This window comes from Typopeltis vanoorti, chromosome 12, assembly GCF_054136105.1.
Source record: "Typopeltis vanoorti isolate ZY-2024b chromosome 12, IOZ_Tvanoo_1.0, whole genome shotgun sequence".
NCBI classification, from domain to species: Eukaryota; Metazoa; Arthropoda; class Arachnida; order Uropygi; family Thelyphonidae; genus Typopeltis; species Typopeltis vanoorti.
In genome coordinates, this window is record NC_143560.1 from 36,294,221 (window position 1) to 36,312,734 (window position 18,514).

The 18,514-nt window shown below is 36.4% G+C and overlaps 1 protein-coding gene across 1 annotated transcript in view; it reads right to left on the reverse strand.

The window, feature by feature from the left end:
• The window catches only part of LOC150100697 (uncharacterized), a 463,381-nt gene that overhangs the window by 215,557 nt on the left and 229,310 nt on the right, over positions 1 to 18,514 (reverse strand). The window contains exon 6 of the mRNA XM_090401246.1: positions 7,825 to 7,876. Within this exon, the coding sequence (XP_090257372.1) occupies positions 7,825 to 7,876 (52 nt within the window). The remainder of the gene's footprint in view (positions 1 to 7,824; positions 7,877 to 18,514) is intronic.

The window sequence follows — 18,514 nt, forward strand, 5'->3', positions numbered from 1 at the left end:
TCTACTCTTGCCTCCCTCTACTCTAGGAAATATCTTATCTACATTAATCTGGTAACAACCCCTCACTAACTTATACACTGCTTGGAAAGAAGTCAATGGACACTTCCATGGGCAAGGTGCATCGTGCCATGTAACGAATCATGTGGGTGTGTGTATCTGGTATAAATTGGAGAAATATGATGATCCCAATTCTGTGCAACTGTGTCCGAGTGAAATGTCTGTGAGAAGGGAACTAAAGGAATTTGAAAGAGGCAATGTGATAGGATGTCATGTTACAGGCCTATCTGTTGCAAAATGTTGACAAACTGGACTATTCCAGGTCAACAATCAATGATACCATACTGAGATGGAAGTGCAGAGAGTCAACTGCAAGTGCTATCCATAGTGTACAACTCACCGAATATTATCGTAGGGTGCTACAAAGGATATGTGAATATCCTTTGTAGAAATGAAAACGGCCATTTGTTGGCTGACATGTTGACTTCAATATACAAGCCCTACATTACCTGAACTAACATGTAGCATCATCTGCAGTGGTACAAAGAGCATGCATGGTGGGACATGGAAGCCTGGAAAGCAGTATAAATCACGAATCATGCTACATCCTCTACCGAGCAGATGCCTGGTGAACATCTCTTACTAGAGGGCGTAACCCCAACTATGAAATTTGGAGGTGGCAGTGTGATGATATGGTCCTACCTTTCCTGGACTTCTGTTTGTGGTGCAACAAACACTGAACTCCGAGAGGAGGTATCTAAACATTCTGGACAATGCAATGCTTCCTACTTTCTGGCATTTCTACCAAACTGACCATTGTCTCTTTCAGCAAGTAATGCACAGTGTCATAAGGCTGCTGCTATAACTGTGTGGTTTGTGGACATGAATGTCACTACACTTGACTGGCCTCCATAGAGCTTATCTCAACTCTAGTGAACATCTTTAGGATGAACTGGAGCATTAAGTGAGATCAAGGGATGTCCACCCCCTCAAGAGTTCAGGACCTCTTTACATGCCTGCAGGAAGAATGGTCCAAAATTTCCATCGATTGCTATTGTACACTTGTGAAAAGTATGTCCTGTTGGATTGCTGCGGTCATCAGTGAAAGGCAGTCCTACATCTTATTAAGGTGGACACCATGGGTGTTTGTTCCTTTGACTTCTTTCCAAGCAGTGTATGTCTCAATTATATCTCCTCTTCTTTTTCTATTCACAAGGCTCTGTAAATTACATTCCTTCAATCTCTCCTCATATCTGACATCCCATAGACCTTACTCTAACTTAGTAAACCTTGTCTGGACTTTCACCAATACATCATCCCCATGTATAATGCAATGCATTATGAGAAGGATCACTGCTCATATAATGAACTGTACTATACACATCTGAAAGGATGTGTGCTTTGCATGATGGGATATTAAAACAATTGTATGTGATGTCATTAGCTTCTATATACAAGCTTGACATCTTTAATTTATAATATAATCAAGTGAAAAAACTTTCAACATTGGTTAATTCTGTTGGAATTCTAGCTGTCAGACAAGATAGTGTAGAATCTAGGGTAATATATAGAATATTACATACATAGTATATAGAGGAATGGTATCCCAAAAGAGGAAGGTCACAAGTGGAGTGCCACAGGAATCTGTTTTGGGTCCATTATTGTTTAACTTGTATGTAATGACATTGGGACTGGCTAACTAGAGATATGCACCTATTTACTGATGATACAAAGTTGGGAAGAACATGAGAAGTTGAGCAGATGTTGTGGCCTTGCAGGAGGATCCCAATAGACTATGATTGGGCAAAGTGAGTCAAGCTATTAGTTTAATGTTGCAAAGTGCAAAGTCTTTAAATTTGGTAGGCAGTTGGGATGCACAGCATAAAATTAATGGAGAAATTTTGATAGTGATGAAATTGTGAGAGTGATGGTGGATAGAGACTGAAGTTTAGGGATCACACTGCTAAAATCACAATAATGAGAAGGACACATGATATACAGAAGCAAAGTGGTTATTTTTCCCTTGTGTAAGGATTTGATCAAACCAGACATGAACTACTGTGTGCAGATTTGGATGCTTGATTTTCAAAGGGATGTACTGGAGAGGATCTAGAAAAGGTTTAGGGAGTCAGTGTCAGCACTATGGAATGACAGATACAAGGAGAGAATAATAGCATATTCTCTCTCTCTCTCTCTCTCTTTGCATATATAATAGCATAATAATAGATTATAGCACAATAATAGCATCACCAAAAATTCACTCTGAATTCAACTTTCAGAGCCATGTGAATAGAAGAGATGTGTTGTAAAGACTTAAGAGACTTCAAAAAAATGGTGAATACTTTGTTTAGCATTCCCAACAGTAATGATTAAACAATAACTCATGCTCAGAAATGTTGCCAGGTTTCTGCTTCCAAAGCAAAACCTTTTTAGCTGTCTCTCCCCATTACTGCTGATCTTTGAATTTTATTTTCTACTTCAAAATTTAAAATGAAAATAGAAGAATTTATATTTCATGAAATAAAAACTTTTCTTTACAAATATAGCAATTTTGTTTGCTTTGTTTATGATGCTGTGATGAGTGACTAACATCCAGATGACTGGCCAAACCACCTAGATTATTTATGCAAAAAGACAGCAAAGGTTGGGTTGGTGATCAACAGCAGTAAAACAAAAGTCCTAAAGAACAGAATAAAAAAATATTAGACTAAATGACAGCTCTTGAAGAAGTAAAAGACCTTCAGTACTTGGGTTCCCTATATCAATACTTCAGCTGATATAGTGAGAAGTACAAGCTCTTCAATTTTGTAAATCACAAAATCCAATCTAAGCACCATCAAAATATGTCTGTAAAAACTATCAATCATCAATCTGAGAACTATACTTACACAAGGTTCCCAGATGTGGAACATTGCTACTCAATGAGTAGTCAATATTATCGATAGTTTTGGGACAATATGCCTTCAATTAACACTAGGATATAAATAGCAAGATCACATTCCCTACTGCTGTCATTCTTCAAGAAAGGCAGCAAAAACTCTTAATAGAAACAAATTAGAAAGGAATACAATATTAAACAGGAATTGCATGAGAAAAAGAGGCTGTGGAAGAGATATAAGGAGACAGGTGAAGAGAAGATGCATGAAGAGTATAAGACACAGGCCAGAAGAATGACTAGTATGGTAAGGAAGATGAAACTGGAATATGAGAGGAGATTAGCCTAAGATCCAAAGAAAATCCTAGGGAATTTTTTTAGATATGTGGCCAGTAGGTGGAGAAATGACTGTGGAAGAATGATATTGTAGGATAAAAATGGGAATAGAGTGACTATGCAGAGAATATAGTAGAATTGTTCAATGAACACTTTATTGGAATATTTCATCCTGGAGGAGTAAGTTTTAATGCTAGAGGGATAGGGCAGGTTCGAGGTTTAGAGGTACAGGAGTAGAGTGTGTTTCAAATACTGAGTACTCTGGATGTCAGTAAAGCTGTGGGACTGGATGGTATTTCACCACGAGTTTTGAGAGAATGTGCTAGGGAACTGACAGTGCCTTTGACCTGGCTTTTCAATGAAAATCTGGCTGCGGGAAAGGTGCCCATGGAATGGAAGGAAGGAAAGATAGTGCATTGCATAAGGGAATTAGCAGACTGGAAGTGTCTAATTATAGACCAGTTTGTGTATCATCAGTAGTTAGTAAGATCTTGGAAAAAGTAGTGAAGGACCGTATACAGCATTGGGCAGATGAGGGTAATGTTATCTGTGAGAGTCAACATGGATTTGTGAAGGGGCGCTCTTGTTTTAGCAATATGCTAGCCTTTTATGATAAAGTTACAAGAGCATTAGATGAGGGAAAGGCATATACTGCCATTTTCTTAGACTTGGCGAAGGCATTTGACGGAGTGCCACATGATAAACTGATATTTAAGTTGCATTTAAGATGTCAGATTGGTTAACTGGATTCAAGATTGGCTGTCCGATAGGTATCAGAGAGTTGTGTATGGTGGGGCAGTTTCAAGGAAGCAGAAGGTTACAAGTGGAGTCCCACAGGACTCAGTACTGGGACCTATATTGTTTAACCTTTATATCAATGACATTGTCAGTGGATTGCAAGGGGGATATTCAGTTGTTTGCAGATGATGTGAAGCTGGGAAGGATTATTAGTAATAGTGCAGATGCGGAAGCCCTGCAAGAGGATTTGAATAAGCTAGACAGATGGGGAAATTATTGGGGTGTCAGTTTAATGTAGCAAAATGTAAGGTCTTGAAGTTTGGGAAACATCGATGGGACACTGCATACTCTATGGGAGGAGTTATATTGGAGGAAGTAGGGGAGACAAGAGAACTGGGGTTGATGATGGATAGAAACCTGAAATTTAGGGGACATATTGCAAAGGTGATGAAGGTAGCACAGAGTACTGTTGCAATAATGAGAAGACCACTGATAACTGTTTTATCTCTGACCTGCAGAGATAAAACAGTTATCATTCTGTTGTATAAGACCCTGATCAGATGACACCTGGACTATTGTTCTCAGATTTGGTCCCCATGATTTGAAGGGGATAAATTAACTGTGGAAAGGGTACAAAGGCAGATAACAAAGATGGTTTCAGGACTGTACAATGATAGTTATGAGGATCGGCTGAGGGAATGTGGACTGCAGAGTTTGGTGGATAGAAGAAGGAGAGGTGATATGATTGAGACTTTTAAACTGTTGAGAGGTGGTTACAGGGTTGACACTGGGGAGTTCTTTCGCTTGATTGAACAGCGGGAAGGAGTGATGACAAGAGGCCATCCCTGGAAGTTACGAAAGGAAACTGTGAGCAAGAGGGTGAGGAGTGGTTTCTTTGCATGGAGGGTGGTTGAACCATGGAATGCATTGCCTGATGGAGTGGTGAGAGCGAGAATGGTCAATGAGTTCAAGGAGTGGTATGATAGACTTTGTGTTTCTTAGGGGGGACCTACCCCTCGATGAGTCTTGATAGACTTTGTGTTTCTTAGGAAGGACCTCCCACGAAGAGTCTTTTGAATCCATGGAGACCTGAATAATAATAATAATAATAATAATAAAAATTCAGAAAAAAGTCAACTGAGGTGATTAGCACACTTAGACATTCACATTCACCTATGTTTAGTGCTCTTGCTCACTATGGACTAACTAATGGACACAGAGGAAGAGGAAGAACAAGCAAACAGTTCTGGTAATACATAAGCAAACTTTCTTTTGAAGACTCAAGAACCATCTGATATTTATCATTTGATGCATAACAGGGTGACTTGGCTCACTTTCATTTAATAGACTATCTACATGAGTTTTTGTTATGTGCACATTTCTGTACATACATGAATAAACAATGATGACATTGACAGAATGCTTCCTTTGTAATCCTTTACTAATGTCTACATCCAGCCCTAACATAATTCTTCTTAAACTCACTCAATGACAAAACACTCATGACTACCTCTTCTTGCAAACTATTTCCCTCCTTCACCACTCGAGCATCAAAAAATCTAGTCCTCACATGCTTGCTAACTATATTCTTTTACAATTTCCAAGGATTTATTCTCTCTGATTTCTCTCTTTTCTTGTAATATATTGAAAAATTTCTTCTGCATCAATCCTGTAAAACCACTTTAGTAACTTATATGTTTCTATCAGTCCGTGCAGTTAGCTGAGTGGTTGTGCGCTTCGCAACCATATGCCTTGGAAAGGAGGGTCCTGCGTTCGATTCCCATCACTGATGTGAGGAGCTTAGGATCTTTCTCAGACATAGTGAAGTTAGCCGGTCTTGGGCATGAACTGCAGGGTTTTTCTCCCCAGTTTATCTGGGATTTTTCCCTCCTGCAAGCAGGCAAACTGGCCCTATGAACACATGCTTCTACAGACATAGGATACCTCCAGGAATAAGGACTAACCAACCTATTTCCTAGGATTTCGGTTTCGAATACTTACAAGGCAAAAATTGTAGGTCTATGTGTGAGCGTAAATCAGGACAGATGCTTCTATCGTATCCCCTCTTTTATCGTATTAGCCAAATTTTGTAACTCACAAACAACTATCAATCTATCCTCTTATGGAAGCATTCCACAGACCTCTCATCATCTTGGTCACTTACCTCTGGATCTATATCATTTCTATATTTGCAAAAAAACAGGTGACTAAATCTGTGCACAGTTCAGATTTGACTATCAAAACCTTATAAAAGGGGGATAATAACTTCCTTATCTCTACTTTCTCAGTTAGTTCTTCAACATGTGTTGCTAGTGTCACAAAGGAAAGTAGTGTTTTTAAACTGCACTAAGAAAACAGTGTTTTTAAAATTATATTCTGTAGTTGTTGTTTTTTTTGTAACAGTGCATCATGGTCTTCACTTTCTAATATCAGAAATGATATAAGAAAGTGCATGCCAACAGCATGAAATTTTTTAATTGAAAGATTGAGATTTGTGCTTTTTTGCAGTGTAACTACAATTGTTATATGTCTATGTCAAAAAATGTGAAAGGATTGTGAACTGTTTGGTCGAATGAAAAGAAGAAAATTATTAGTGTGTGATAAATGCGGTGATAGACTGTAGTATTCCAGAAACAATAATAGCATCACCAAAAGTAATTAGAAAGTCGATGGAAAATAGTAATGAAAGTAATGGAAACAAAGTGGGAGAGGAGAGCTCAGTTAAGAGTTGATCAAAATGAAGAATGAAATGAAGCATGAGAAGATAAAACTGAAAGTCTAAAGAAGTGGTATTTGTACTCTGTGTATGTGTAAATGTTCAATTTATACTATAAAATTGTAGCTTTTTTTTTTTTTGAAGAGCTTTTCTCTTGGCACCTTTAATCTACAAAACTTAAACAGATCCTCCTCATTATTATTATTATGTAACACCACTAGGGAGTACAAGGACTCATCAAGGAGGGCACTCTACTTCAATAAAATGCATCTCACCCTCTCCACTATGACAGTACTACCATCAACACCCCACTATGACAGTACTACCATCAACACCATCTACTGCCCTTGGTCACCAACAACAGCATTTTTTGTCTGTAAATTGCATGTGTTCTGAAGGCCAATTCACTCCACTTCCTGGACTTCGGGAAGTGGATGAGATTCAGGATCTTGGGGTGATGATAGACAGTGGACTAAAGCTCCTAGGACACATTGCTGCTGTGATAAAAAGTACATTGACATGCAGGGATAAGGAGGTGGTGGTACCTCTATATAAGGCATTGGTCTGACCACACATGGATTATTACTCATATTTGGTCACCTGGTTTTCATTGTGATGCGAGACACTAGAAAGGGTCTAAAAACGAATGACCAAAGTGATATCTAAACTTGCATATCAAAAAAGCCCTAAACCTGCCACCATCTTTGTCACTTGCTTCTGAATCGTTTCAGTTTCCTCATAAGTGAGAGATACCCAGGCAACCAAAGCAGTATGCAGTAGTCCAGATATGACAATAAGAAAGTCTTATTGAAAGGGATAACCTCCTTATCTCTGTTTGTCAGTGTTGTGATTAAATGAAAGAACAATGATGGAATTTGTACAAATTTTCTGACTTCACATGTGGCGAGGAAAACAACAGACACACAGACATACACACATGCACAGAGTATTGTTAAAGGGCTAAATTCTTTTAGGGCAGAACACGATAAGAACATACAGATTTCTTAGAATATGCTACCATACTTCATGAAAGCCATAATAACAATGTTAATCCTGAACTAATAAAAAAAAATGTTAAAATACTTTATTAATGTTAATCCTGAACTATTAAAATGTTAAAATATTACTTTATTAGATATTAAGTGCATATATGAAAACTCACATTACTTGTGTATGGCTGGCATACTGTTAGTTTAACAGAATGCTTACATGACCTAAGGGGGAAAAAAGCAAAAAAAAAAAAAAAGTTAGCTAGACTTTGAACATTTATACTGGTCAAGTCATGATGAATGTGAAACAGATAATTTGAGATGCTTTCATATAATCTATGTCATATATTTATAATACTTAAAAATTTAGTATAACTTTAAAAGTGAAATAAAAATTAAAATTATTCAAGCCAAGGCAGTGCATGCAATGCATCTTACTTTACTGACAATGAAGAGTTTTACATCATTTCATCTGTTCTTAGCCAAATGTTTTCAAGGCAATTTTTAATTAAATTCACAGAACTAAAAATTAATTTTAAAATGTGATGGCAAAGTGGAAATGTAAGTAAAAATATGAGGAATAGCCCTAAAAGTCAGGGAATAGGTTTGTTGCATACAAAAAGAAAAAAAAATATATATATATATAAAAACAGTGGATTCTCAAAATAGTGACATTATACTGCAGCAATAATATGATAGGTTTTTAGTTATGAAAACTCCTTAGCAATCAGAAATCATTGCTAATTACTTAGATAATGCTGTACAATTTATCCAAGCAAAAATTAATCATTAGTGATTAATTAATTAAATACATTTCTAAGCATGATAACAGGACACAATCCAAATGAGATTGGTTGAAGTCAAGTAATAGCTAAGAAAAATTGATAGGATGAGATGTGATGATTATTATTATTATGTAACATCTCCAAGGAGTTCAAGGCATGTATTATCCAGTTAATGATCAATAAAGGGGAGATATAATTAAAATGGGATGCTCAAATATGAAGTGAAAACATTAATTGGCCAAAAATAAAACTAAAGCCCCAAAGAAATTTGATACAGATGAGTATAAAAAATGTTACTGAATCAATGCAGAACTTTTATCTCAGAAGTACAAGAATTAAGATAAAAATCTAGTAGCATACAGTAATTAACAAGAAAACGAAGTTAGAAATTTAGTTTAGAATCCAATGTTGAACTATCATTTGAGTTTATCATAGTATACAAACTAAGGTGTCCATAAAATAAAATGGGTGAATAAATAACAGAAAAGGGATCCAAGAATTTGGTGCTTAGGGTCCAATATTCCATAAATGAGAGGAAGTTAGCTGAGCAAGACAAAGGAAATCAAAAGAAGTTCTTTCACTAAGTGCCAAATAAAAGGAAGAATAACTGATGACTAAAGATAGTAAGAAGGCAGAAATATTGCAGTAATAGATATGACAGGGGACTGAGAAAATAGAAGTAGATGAACTAGAACTGCTTTGAATATTACATAATCTTGATGCAAATACAGCAATGGGACTAGATGGGATATTAGTTTGTGTATTGTGGAAATGTGCCAGAGAACTTCTGACTCTCTTACTGACTGACTGTTTAAGTCTCAGCTCTTCAGAATTCCAAGAGAGTGAAAGAAGAGGAAAACAGTGCTGCTGAATAAAGGTGGCTCCAAGAGAAAAAGTAGTAAATTATAGACAGGTCAGCAACTCAGGATGGGCAGTCAAGGTATTGGAGAAGTTGGTTAAGATCAGAACTTAGAATGGATGGATAGGAATATAAATAACATCATATGAGGCAGGATGAGTTTGTCAAAGATAGGTCATGCCTCAGTAATTTATTCAATTTTTTCAATGAACTAATGATATTGTTGGATAAAGGAAATAGTTAAACTAGGATATTGCTGGAATTTGCAAACGCATTTGACGTGATACTGCATGGAGCCCTATCATAAGTTGGAGTAAATAGGGATAGATATGAAACCAGTCATGTGGATAAGTTGGTGGCTGATGTACAGACAGAGAGTAGTTTATGTAGGAGAAGAGTACAGGAAGATGCAGGTGAAGAGATGTGCTCTAGGGTTGTTGAGTTACTGCTGCTTAATTTGTACATTAATGATAGAGAGGATGATCTGAGGAGAACAATCAGTTGTTTGCTGATGACAAAATAGTAGAGCAATTGTTAATAAAGATTATGTAGAGAACTTGCAAGATGATTTAAATATACTGACAATATGAGCAAAGGAGAATAGTTATCATTTTCATGTGGCATGTGCAAGGTTATGCATTTTGGGATTACCAAATTACTAGGTATGTACTACTACTACTACCATATTGATCGAAATGGGTTGCAGGAAATTGATGACTTGGGATTTGAAGTGCTGGTGAATGTAGAGTTGAAGTTCAGAGGACATATTACAAAGGTGGCTAAAACAGCTAATAGGATTACCTAGTTATTGAAGAACATACTAAAAAGGAGAGATGAGGTTATTATACATATTTTTTTATATAAAGCTGCATCTGTCTGGATGTGTACAAGTTAGATCACAGAATTTCTTGTGATGAGAAGGTGAAGAGGATCTAAAGGCTATGACAGATCTATGAGGACAGAATGAAGATTTTTGGATTATAGAAAACAGAGAATATGATAAAGACATATTTAAGTTGGTGAATATGATTTATAGAGATTGCTACAGAGGAAATTTTTTAGCACATGACTGGAGGCAGTAAAATAAGGAGGTCATCCCTGGAAACTGAATAATAATGTGGTTAGCAAGGGCTAAAGGAAGGTTTTTTTGTGTGTGGGGGGGGGGGGGGAGTGAATAGAACAGGTTGTCAGTGAATGAGTTCAGAGAGAAATATGGTAGATATTATGCATATGATAGTTGATGCTTGATAAAATGTTTAGTGGCTATCCTTGCCAAAAGTCAGACTCTATTGATATGCTTTTATAATAATAATTATTATAATTCCTCCTTCTTTCCTATATTAGACATAGCCTATTACAATTTGAAACTGCAACTGTTTAGAGGATAAGGTGATTAACCTTATGCCTCCCAGTGTGTCCCATGTCTGTAGATGTGTGTGTTCACAGGGCAGGTTTGCCTGTTCTGGGAGATGAAAAACCCCCAACCTCCATATGAGACCAGCTAACTCACCTTTAGTCAAAAGAGACCAAATAAAGATTACATCTTGAACAGGAATTGAACCCAAGTCTTTCTGACCAAAGGGCCTCATCTATACCGACTGAGCTACAGAGACTCGATTATTATAATTATAATAATAATAATTATTATTTTGTGCTTTTATTTAGAAGTCTCATTAAAAATAAAAATATTATACAAAAAAAAATTCAAGAAAAAATAAATTGAAAAATCTGAGTGCAAATCTCATCGAGGACACAAAGGACCTTTATTAGTCTTTTTAATTAAAGGTGAGATAGCTAGTCTCATATAGAGATGGCAAGATTTTTGAGAATCTAGTTTTTCATCCAGTATGAACAATGAAATGAATAATATGAGTAGTATTAATCACCCTAACAGTGTTGTAGTAGTAGTAGTAGTAGTTAGGTTTAAATGAAGCCAAGCTACTCAGCATTAACAGATCTTTCAGTCTAACACATTAAGTGGAAGGAGAAAACAGTATGGCACTAACTGCATTACCAGTAACAAACATGGAGATGCACAGGTATTTTTAGTATATTTATATTATAAAATAAAATACTTTATAGGTTTTAAAATACCGAAGGGTTTCTATAAAATTAATTCAGAAGATATTTTTGAGAACAGGGCTGGTTATGGGAGGACTAGGGGACATCCATGGAAGCTGGGCAAAAGTGTGGTTAATAAGGGTGTTAGAGCTGGGTTCTTTACTTTTAGAGTGGTGAATGAGTGGAATGGGCTGCCAGAGTCTGTGGTGGATGCTGTGACAGTGAATGAGTTTAAGGCGAGGTATGATAAATACTGTATGAATGTCGAATAGTTGTGATGAGCATGATTTGGGGCCTCCCTGGAGTTGCCAGTAATAATAATAATAATATTATTATTGCAAAATAATCAATTTGCAAGTCTTTCCAAGAGCACTTTCTATAATTATTTTTCTTTGTTACTTCATATTTGGTAAATGCGGGTTAATATTTAGTATCGTTTGTTCAATGTTGAAAGTGTCACGAATGAGTGTAGCAATGTTTTTGGATGTGCTAAGAAAACAATGTTTTAAATTTGTTCAAACAGTTCAGATATGGGTCTCACTCCAGACCATCCCATCTGGCCTTACAAATGCAAATGGATGTGTGCAGGTCTGATCAGCTCAATGGTTAGTGTGTTGCCCAGTTGAGAAGAAGAGCAGAGATAATGAATGTGTAAAACAAGCATGTTCAGTTTGTGACTCTATGAAATGAATTTGAAGGGAAACTTGATTGGTTTTAGGTTCATGGATTCCATTTTGATATGTTTGGTGTTGGATATTTTGATAAACTATTGTTTGCTGAGAGACAGCACAGAATCAAGATGAAGCTAGTGTTAAGGACCAGAAAGATTGTGAAGTAGGTTGTAGAAGGATAGGAAAAAGATGGATAAGAGGTTGAAGATATAATTGCAGCAGGACAAGGTGATGGAATACATAAAGGTGAGGATGAGACAGGTATGAATGGCAATCACAGTCAGGATCAGGGAAACTGGAGCGGTCAAACTAAAGAGAGAGAGAGAGAGAGAGAGAGAGAGAGGTGTGGTATTGTGGCTAGAGTAGAGAATAGAATGTTGGTGTTGGTAGAATGGCCTCGAAGACATGGGAATGTTATGTTTCTATAGAAATATAAGAGGTATTTCAAATAAGAGATCTGAGTTTGTTACCTTCATTGAATCAGTATGCCCAAAGATAATCAGCATAAGTGAAACTTGGTTGAAGGAGAATGATGTATTGTTGGGAATAGAAATTTAAGAATATACAATTTTCCAGAAGGATGGGAAGGTGAAAAGAAGAGGGGAAGACATTGATGATTGTAGAGGAATTGTGTCCATAGAGTGGGGATGTTGATAGTACATGTGCAGATTAGAATTATAGTGTGAATTGAAACAGGATGTTAGGGGAATGTAGAGAATGCTGATTATAAAATGTTTAGGCAAACTGGTTGGGCATTTAAAAAAGAAGGTGATCCTGATGGAGGGCTTTAATTACAGGAATATAGAATGGAACGAGGAGATAGTGTATACGGAAACAAGGAGAGTGAGTTTGTTAGTGTTTTGGATTTGGTGATAATTTTACAAGATGTAGCTGTTAATGATGTATTAACACTGTTGCCAGTTGGTGAGAATGATAATGAGGTACTTGTTTGGGAAGTGGAGAAACAAGAAAAGACTACTACCAAAAAAAGGATATATGTGGAATTATAAGGTGGATGATTATGGGAAGTTCTGTAGTCAACTAGCATCAATATGTTGACTACATAACACTGTTGCCAGTTGGTGAGAATGATAATGAGGTACTTGTTTGGGAAGTGGAGAAACAAGAAAAGACTACTACCAAAAAAAGGATATATGTATAATTATAAGGTGGGTGATTATGGGAAGTTCTGTAGTCAACTAGCATCAATACGTTGAGTAGATAAGATGTGGAGAAAAGATATTGACAGTGCATGAAAATTCATAAGGCAGCATTTGAAACAAGCAAAGTATAAATACATACCAAGAGTTAAGCAAGTAAATAGAGCAGAGTGAGAATAGAGTGAAATGGATGAAGAGTAAAATCATGCAAGTTGTGTTGGAAAAGAAAAAGTTATGGGGGAGGTACTAGACAGTTGGTAGTAATCAGATATGAGGAGTATAAAGTGCAGGTTAGAAAAGGTAACAAGCATGATAAAGAAAGAAATGGTGCAGTATGCGAAGAAAATGGCTGGTCAGGCAAAGGTTAATTCAAAGGAATTCTCCTGCTATGTGGCAAGAAAGAGGAAGAATAACTATGGCATGTTGACACTGATGGATAATCATGCCAGGAGCATGACTATTGCAAAGGATATAGTCAAGTTATTGAGCACTTTATCAGCATATATGATAATAATGTAAATGATGCTGTGCAATATGTAGAAGAGAGGCAAGTATTATGACAACTCAATATATCACCATGCATTTTTAAGGATCATAAACAACAGTTAGCTATGTCTTTAACCTGGTTATTTAATGAAAGTCTTGCAGTGGGTAAGGTTCCTAAGGAGTGGAAAGGAGGCAAAAATAGTACCATGCCACAAGCATGTCTCTAGGACAAAAGTTTTCAAATATAGATCAGTCTGTATAACTGTGGTTGTGGTCAAGGTGTTGGAGAGATGGGTAAGGAATAGAATACAGGAATGGGTTGATAGACATAGCATTCTTTATGATGGTCAGCATGGATTTCTAAAGGGTGGGTCTTGTTTTAATAATTTACTTGCATTTTATGATACGCTGATGAATGTTTTACATAAAGAAGAATCATATACAGTGATATTCTTGGACTTTGCAAGTGTTTGATAGATTACCACATGATAAGTTGGTGTACAAACTGCAGATGATGGGATTGGATAGTGTACTGATTAGATGGATTGGAGATTAGCTCTCTGAATGATACCAGCAAGTTGTGTATGATGGAACAATATCTCAAAAAAGGAGGGTACTAGTGGTGGACCCCCAGGGGTCTGTTTGTGGGGTGGGGGGCTATTATTTAACTTGTTTGTAAATGATATATCATGCAGATTGACTGGATTCCTCTGCTGATGAAAGATTTGAATAGCCTTTTGGCTTGGATAAAGTAGTGGAGATGTAGTTTTAATATTAATAAGTGCAAGGTGTTGCATTTTGGAGTGCAGAAATATAAGGCTGTGTACTATATTGATGGCATTGTACTGCAGAAAGTAAATAAGATTTGAGATCTGGGAGTGATGATTGACATCAGACTGACATTTAGAGGATACACTGCAAGCATTGCAAAGACTGCATATTGTAGTGTAGCTATACACTAACATGAAGGAATAAGGAATTGGTTATGCCACTGTATAAAGCACTGGTCAGACAAGACTTGGACTATTATGCTCAAATTTGGTTACATGGCTTTCATTATGATGCGGAAACTTGGAGAGAGAGAAAGTCCAGAGATGAAAATAAAGTTGGGTTCTGGAATGTTGGTTATAGAGAGAGGTTGAAGGAATTTGAATTGCAGTTTGGTGGGTAGGATGAAAAGAAGTGATATGATAGAGATGTTGAAGCTAGTAAGGTGATTTTATCTGATTAATCCAGAGGGGATTATAAAAAGAGTACAAGGTGAGAACGGATGAACCTGAGGAAATCCACTGAAGTTATATAAGAGTGTGACGAAGAGGGGTGTGAGAAGTAGATTTTTACATGGAGAATTGTGGATGAATGGAATATGTTATTTATGCAGTGAGTGTTAAGGATTTTAAAATTCCGTACGACAAATATGTTATCAGTTGAATGAACCTCCTGCAATGAGTCTTCTGACTCCACAGAGGGCATAATAATAATAATAATAATAATAATAATAATAATAATAATAATAATAATTTAATACAGGATTGTTGATTGGAAGGAGGAGATAGAATATGGGAACAAGGATAGTGAATTTCTTAAATTTCACAGAATGAAACTGAAAAATGAGAAATGAAAGAATCAGGAATGTATGAAGTGTTAATTGGGTTAGAAGCTAATTAGGCTTGGGAATGGATAACATATCACTACATATTTTAATAAATGTGCAAATGAGTTAGCTATACCCTTCACCTGATTTAATGAAAGTTTGGCAGTGGGAAAGATTCCTGAGGAGTGGAAAGAAGGCAAAATAGTACCATTCCATAAGCATAAAGTGGTACTATTCCAAGACAGAGGTGGACATTTCCAATGATACACTTATCTGTATATCGGCAACTGTAGTCTAGGTAATGGAAAGATTGGTTAGGAACAGAATACTAGATTGGGTTGATGGACATAAATTCTTTTTGATGGTTAGCATTACTTATAATAGGTTGGTGTGCATACTGTAGAGGATGGGAATGCATAACAGACTGCTTAGAATGATACCAGCATGTTGTGAATGGGTAGTGTTTCAAAAAAAGAAGTAACTATTTGTGCTCCTCAAAGTTCTGTTTTTGGACCCCCATTGCATAATTCACTTTTAGTGATATTTCGATTGGATTGACTGAGGATCTTCAGATGTTTGCTGATGATGCAAAGTTGGGAGAATTATAAGGAGCACTGCTAATGTTAATTTCATTCAGGAAGGATTTGGTAGAATTGAACTTGAACAAATGAGTGAGATTGTAGTTTTAATATTAATAAGTGCAAGGTGTTGCATTTTGGAGTGCAGAGATAAGGTTTCAACAAACCTCAACTCAACATCACCAGAGTTAAAGATCGGTACTATCAACGTAAGAAGCCTGAATGGCAAAGAAATGGAGCTAGCTGAGGAATTAGATAAGTACCAGATCGACATAATAGGGGTGACTGAAACAAAAAAGACCAAAACTGGTGAGATCTTTCTGAGCAATAAATACAAAATGTTATATTCAGGCAATAACAATCAAGGAAAAGAAGGAGTAGCCATAGTATTCAACACAAAATACGAGGCTAATCTTCTTGAATGGCAGTCAGTCTCAAGTAGAGTAATGTGGGCAAATATGAGAATGGGGAACTGGACAATGAGACTTATTTGTGCCTATGGTCCCACAGAAGGTTCTACTAAGGTAGAAGTGGAGGAATTTTTTGAGGCTTTAGAAAAAGCAACTGACACAATGAAAAAGGAAAAGTTGGTCCTTGTTGGGGATCTAAATAGTAGAGTAGGAAATGATTGTGAGACATAAAAATATTTTGGGAAAATTTGGAGAAAAGAGCAAAGCTAATAATAATGGCAAATATCTGTTGGATTTCTGCTCAGGACATGGACTGGTTATTACTAACACCATGTTCCAACATAAAAATGTGCACAAATTCACATGGAGAGAAGAGGCTAGGAATAAGAAAAGTCTCATTGACTATGTTATTGTTGATAGTGATGTTTTCTCCCTGGTGCAGGACACCAGAGTGTACAGAGGATTTGAAATTGGAAGTGATCACTATTTAGTCTTGAGCAGGATAAAATTGAATTTCATATTGAAAAGAATAACATATAAGAAAGTTTTAAAGCGAATAAAAGTTGAGCAGCTCTCAGATGTAAACTGTAGACTAAAATACAGAAATATTATTGAAAAGAAAATGAAAGAGTTTGAGAACAGGAATCAAACCTTGGAGATTCAGTGGCAAACTCTGAAGGAAACATTGATTGATTCTGCCAGAGAGGCATGTGGTGAGGTTGTGTGCAAAGATAAAAAAATCAGAACTCCCTGGTGGACACAGGAAGTTAAAGAGGCAGTGAAGGAAAAGAAGAAAGCATATCAAAAGTTACTGGCAAATAAGTCAGTTTTTACTCTTACAGAATACAGAGACAAATGTAAGAAAGCTAAACAGTGTGTAAAACTAGCTAAACAAAAGTCATGGGAGGAATTTGGCAAGAATATAGAAAATAAATATCAAGAAGGTGGCAAAATATTCTGGAGGTTGTTGAAGAAGCTTAGGAATGGAGGAAAGAGTGCTGTAAAAGGAATTAGAGATGATAAAGGTGAAATGAAAACAGGAGAAAAAGATATCCTTGAAGTATGGAGTAATTACTTTGAAAAACTGCTAAATGAAACAAGCAGTGATGACAGCACAGTGATAAAAAACACTGACCAGGCATGCAGTCAGGAATACATATCCATACTTGAAGTAGAAAAAGCCATCAAAGGCTTGAAATGTGGAAAGGCAGCAGGAGTAGATGATATTCGACCAGAAATGCTGAAGTATGGTGGTATAAGAGTCTTACAGTGGCTGCACTGCATAGTTCAGAAAGCCTGGACAGAGGGATGAATTCCCGATGATTGGAGTAGAGCTCTCATAGTACCCATATATAAAAAGGGAAATAAAACTGAATGTGAGAATTACAGAGGTATTTCCCTACTGAGTGTTCCTGGCAAGATCTATGCAAGTATACTTGAGAAACGGTTGAGAAGAATTGTGGAAGAAAAGCTTGGTGAAGAACAAGCTGGATTCAGGCCAAATAGAGGCTGTCAGGATCAGATCTTCACTTTACGACAAATAGTCGAGAAAGCATGGGAATATAACAAAGATCTGTATTTAAGTTTTGTCGATTTGGAAAAGGCATATGACAAGGTGCCAAGAGAGAAGCTATTCAATACGCTGCAGTTATATGGTGTCAATGGGGCATTATATCAAGCAATACTTAGTCTTTATTTGAGTTGTGAGTCAGCAGTTAGAATTGAAGGAAGTACAGGAAGATGGTTTAATGTTAAATCTGGTGTGAGACAAGGATGTACATTATCCCCTCTGTTATTCATTATCTATATGGATCACATTATGAAGGAATGTGGTATTAAACCTGATATCAAAATTGGAGATGTTAATGTCAGCTCTTTGCTTTATGCAGATGATGTTATACTTATCAATAAATCCGCTACAAGCCTGCAAGATTCTCTGACTAAATTGAATAGCTGTTGTAATAGATATGGTATGAAGGTCAGCAATAAAAAGACAAAGACAATGAAAATAGGCAGAATCATTGAAAATGTCAACTGTGTTGTGAATGGAGAACCTGTGGAACAAGTAAAACATTTCAGCTACTTAGGCACAATTTTTACTGAAGATGGTAAACTAAATATAGAAATAGACAACAGAATCAGCAAAGCTGGTATCGTGGGAAGTCAATTGAATAAATTCATATGGAATAAGAAAGAAATTAGTCGGAACACTAAATTAGCTGTATACAAGACTGTGTTCAAACCAATTTTAACTTATGG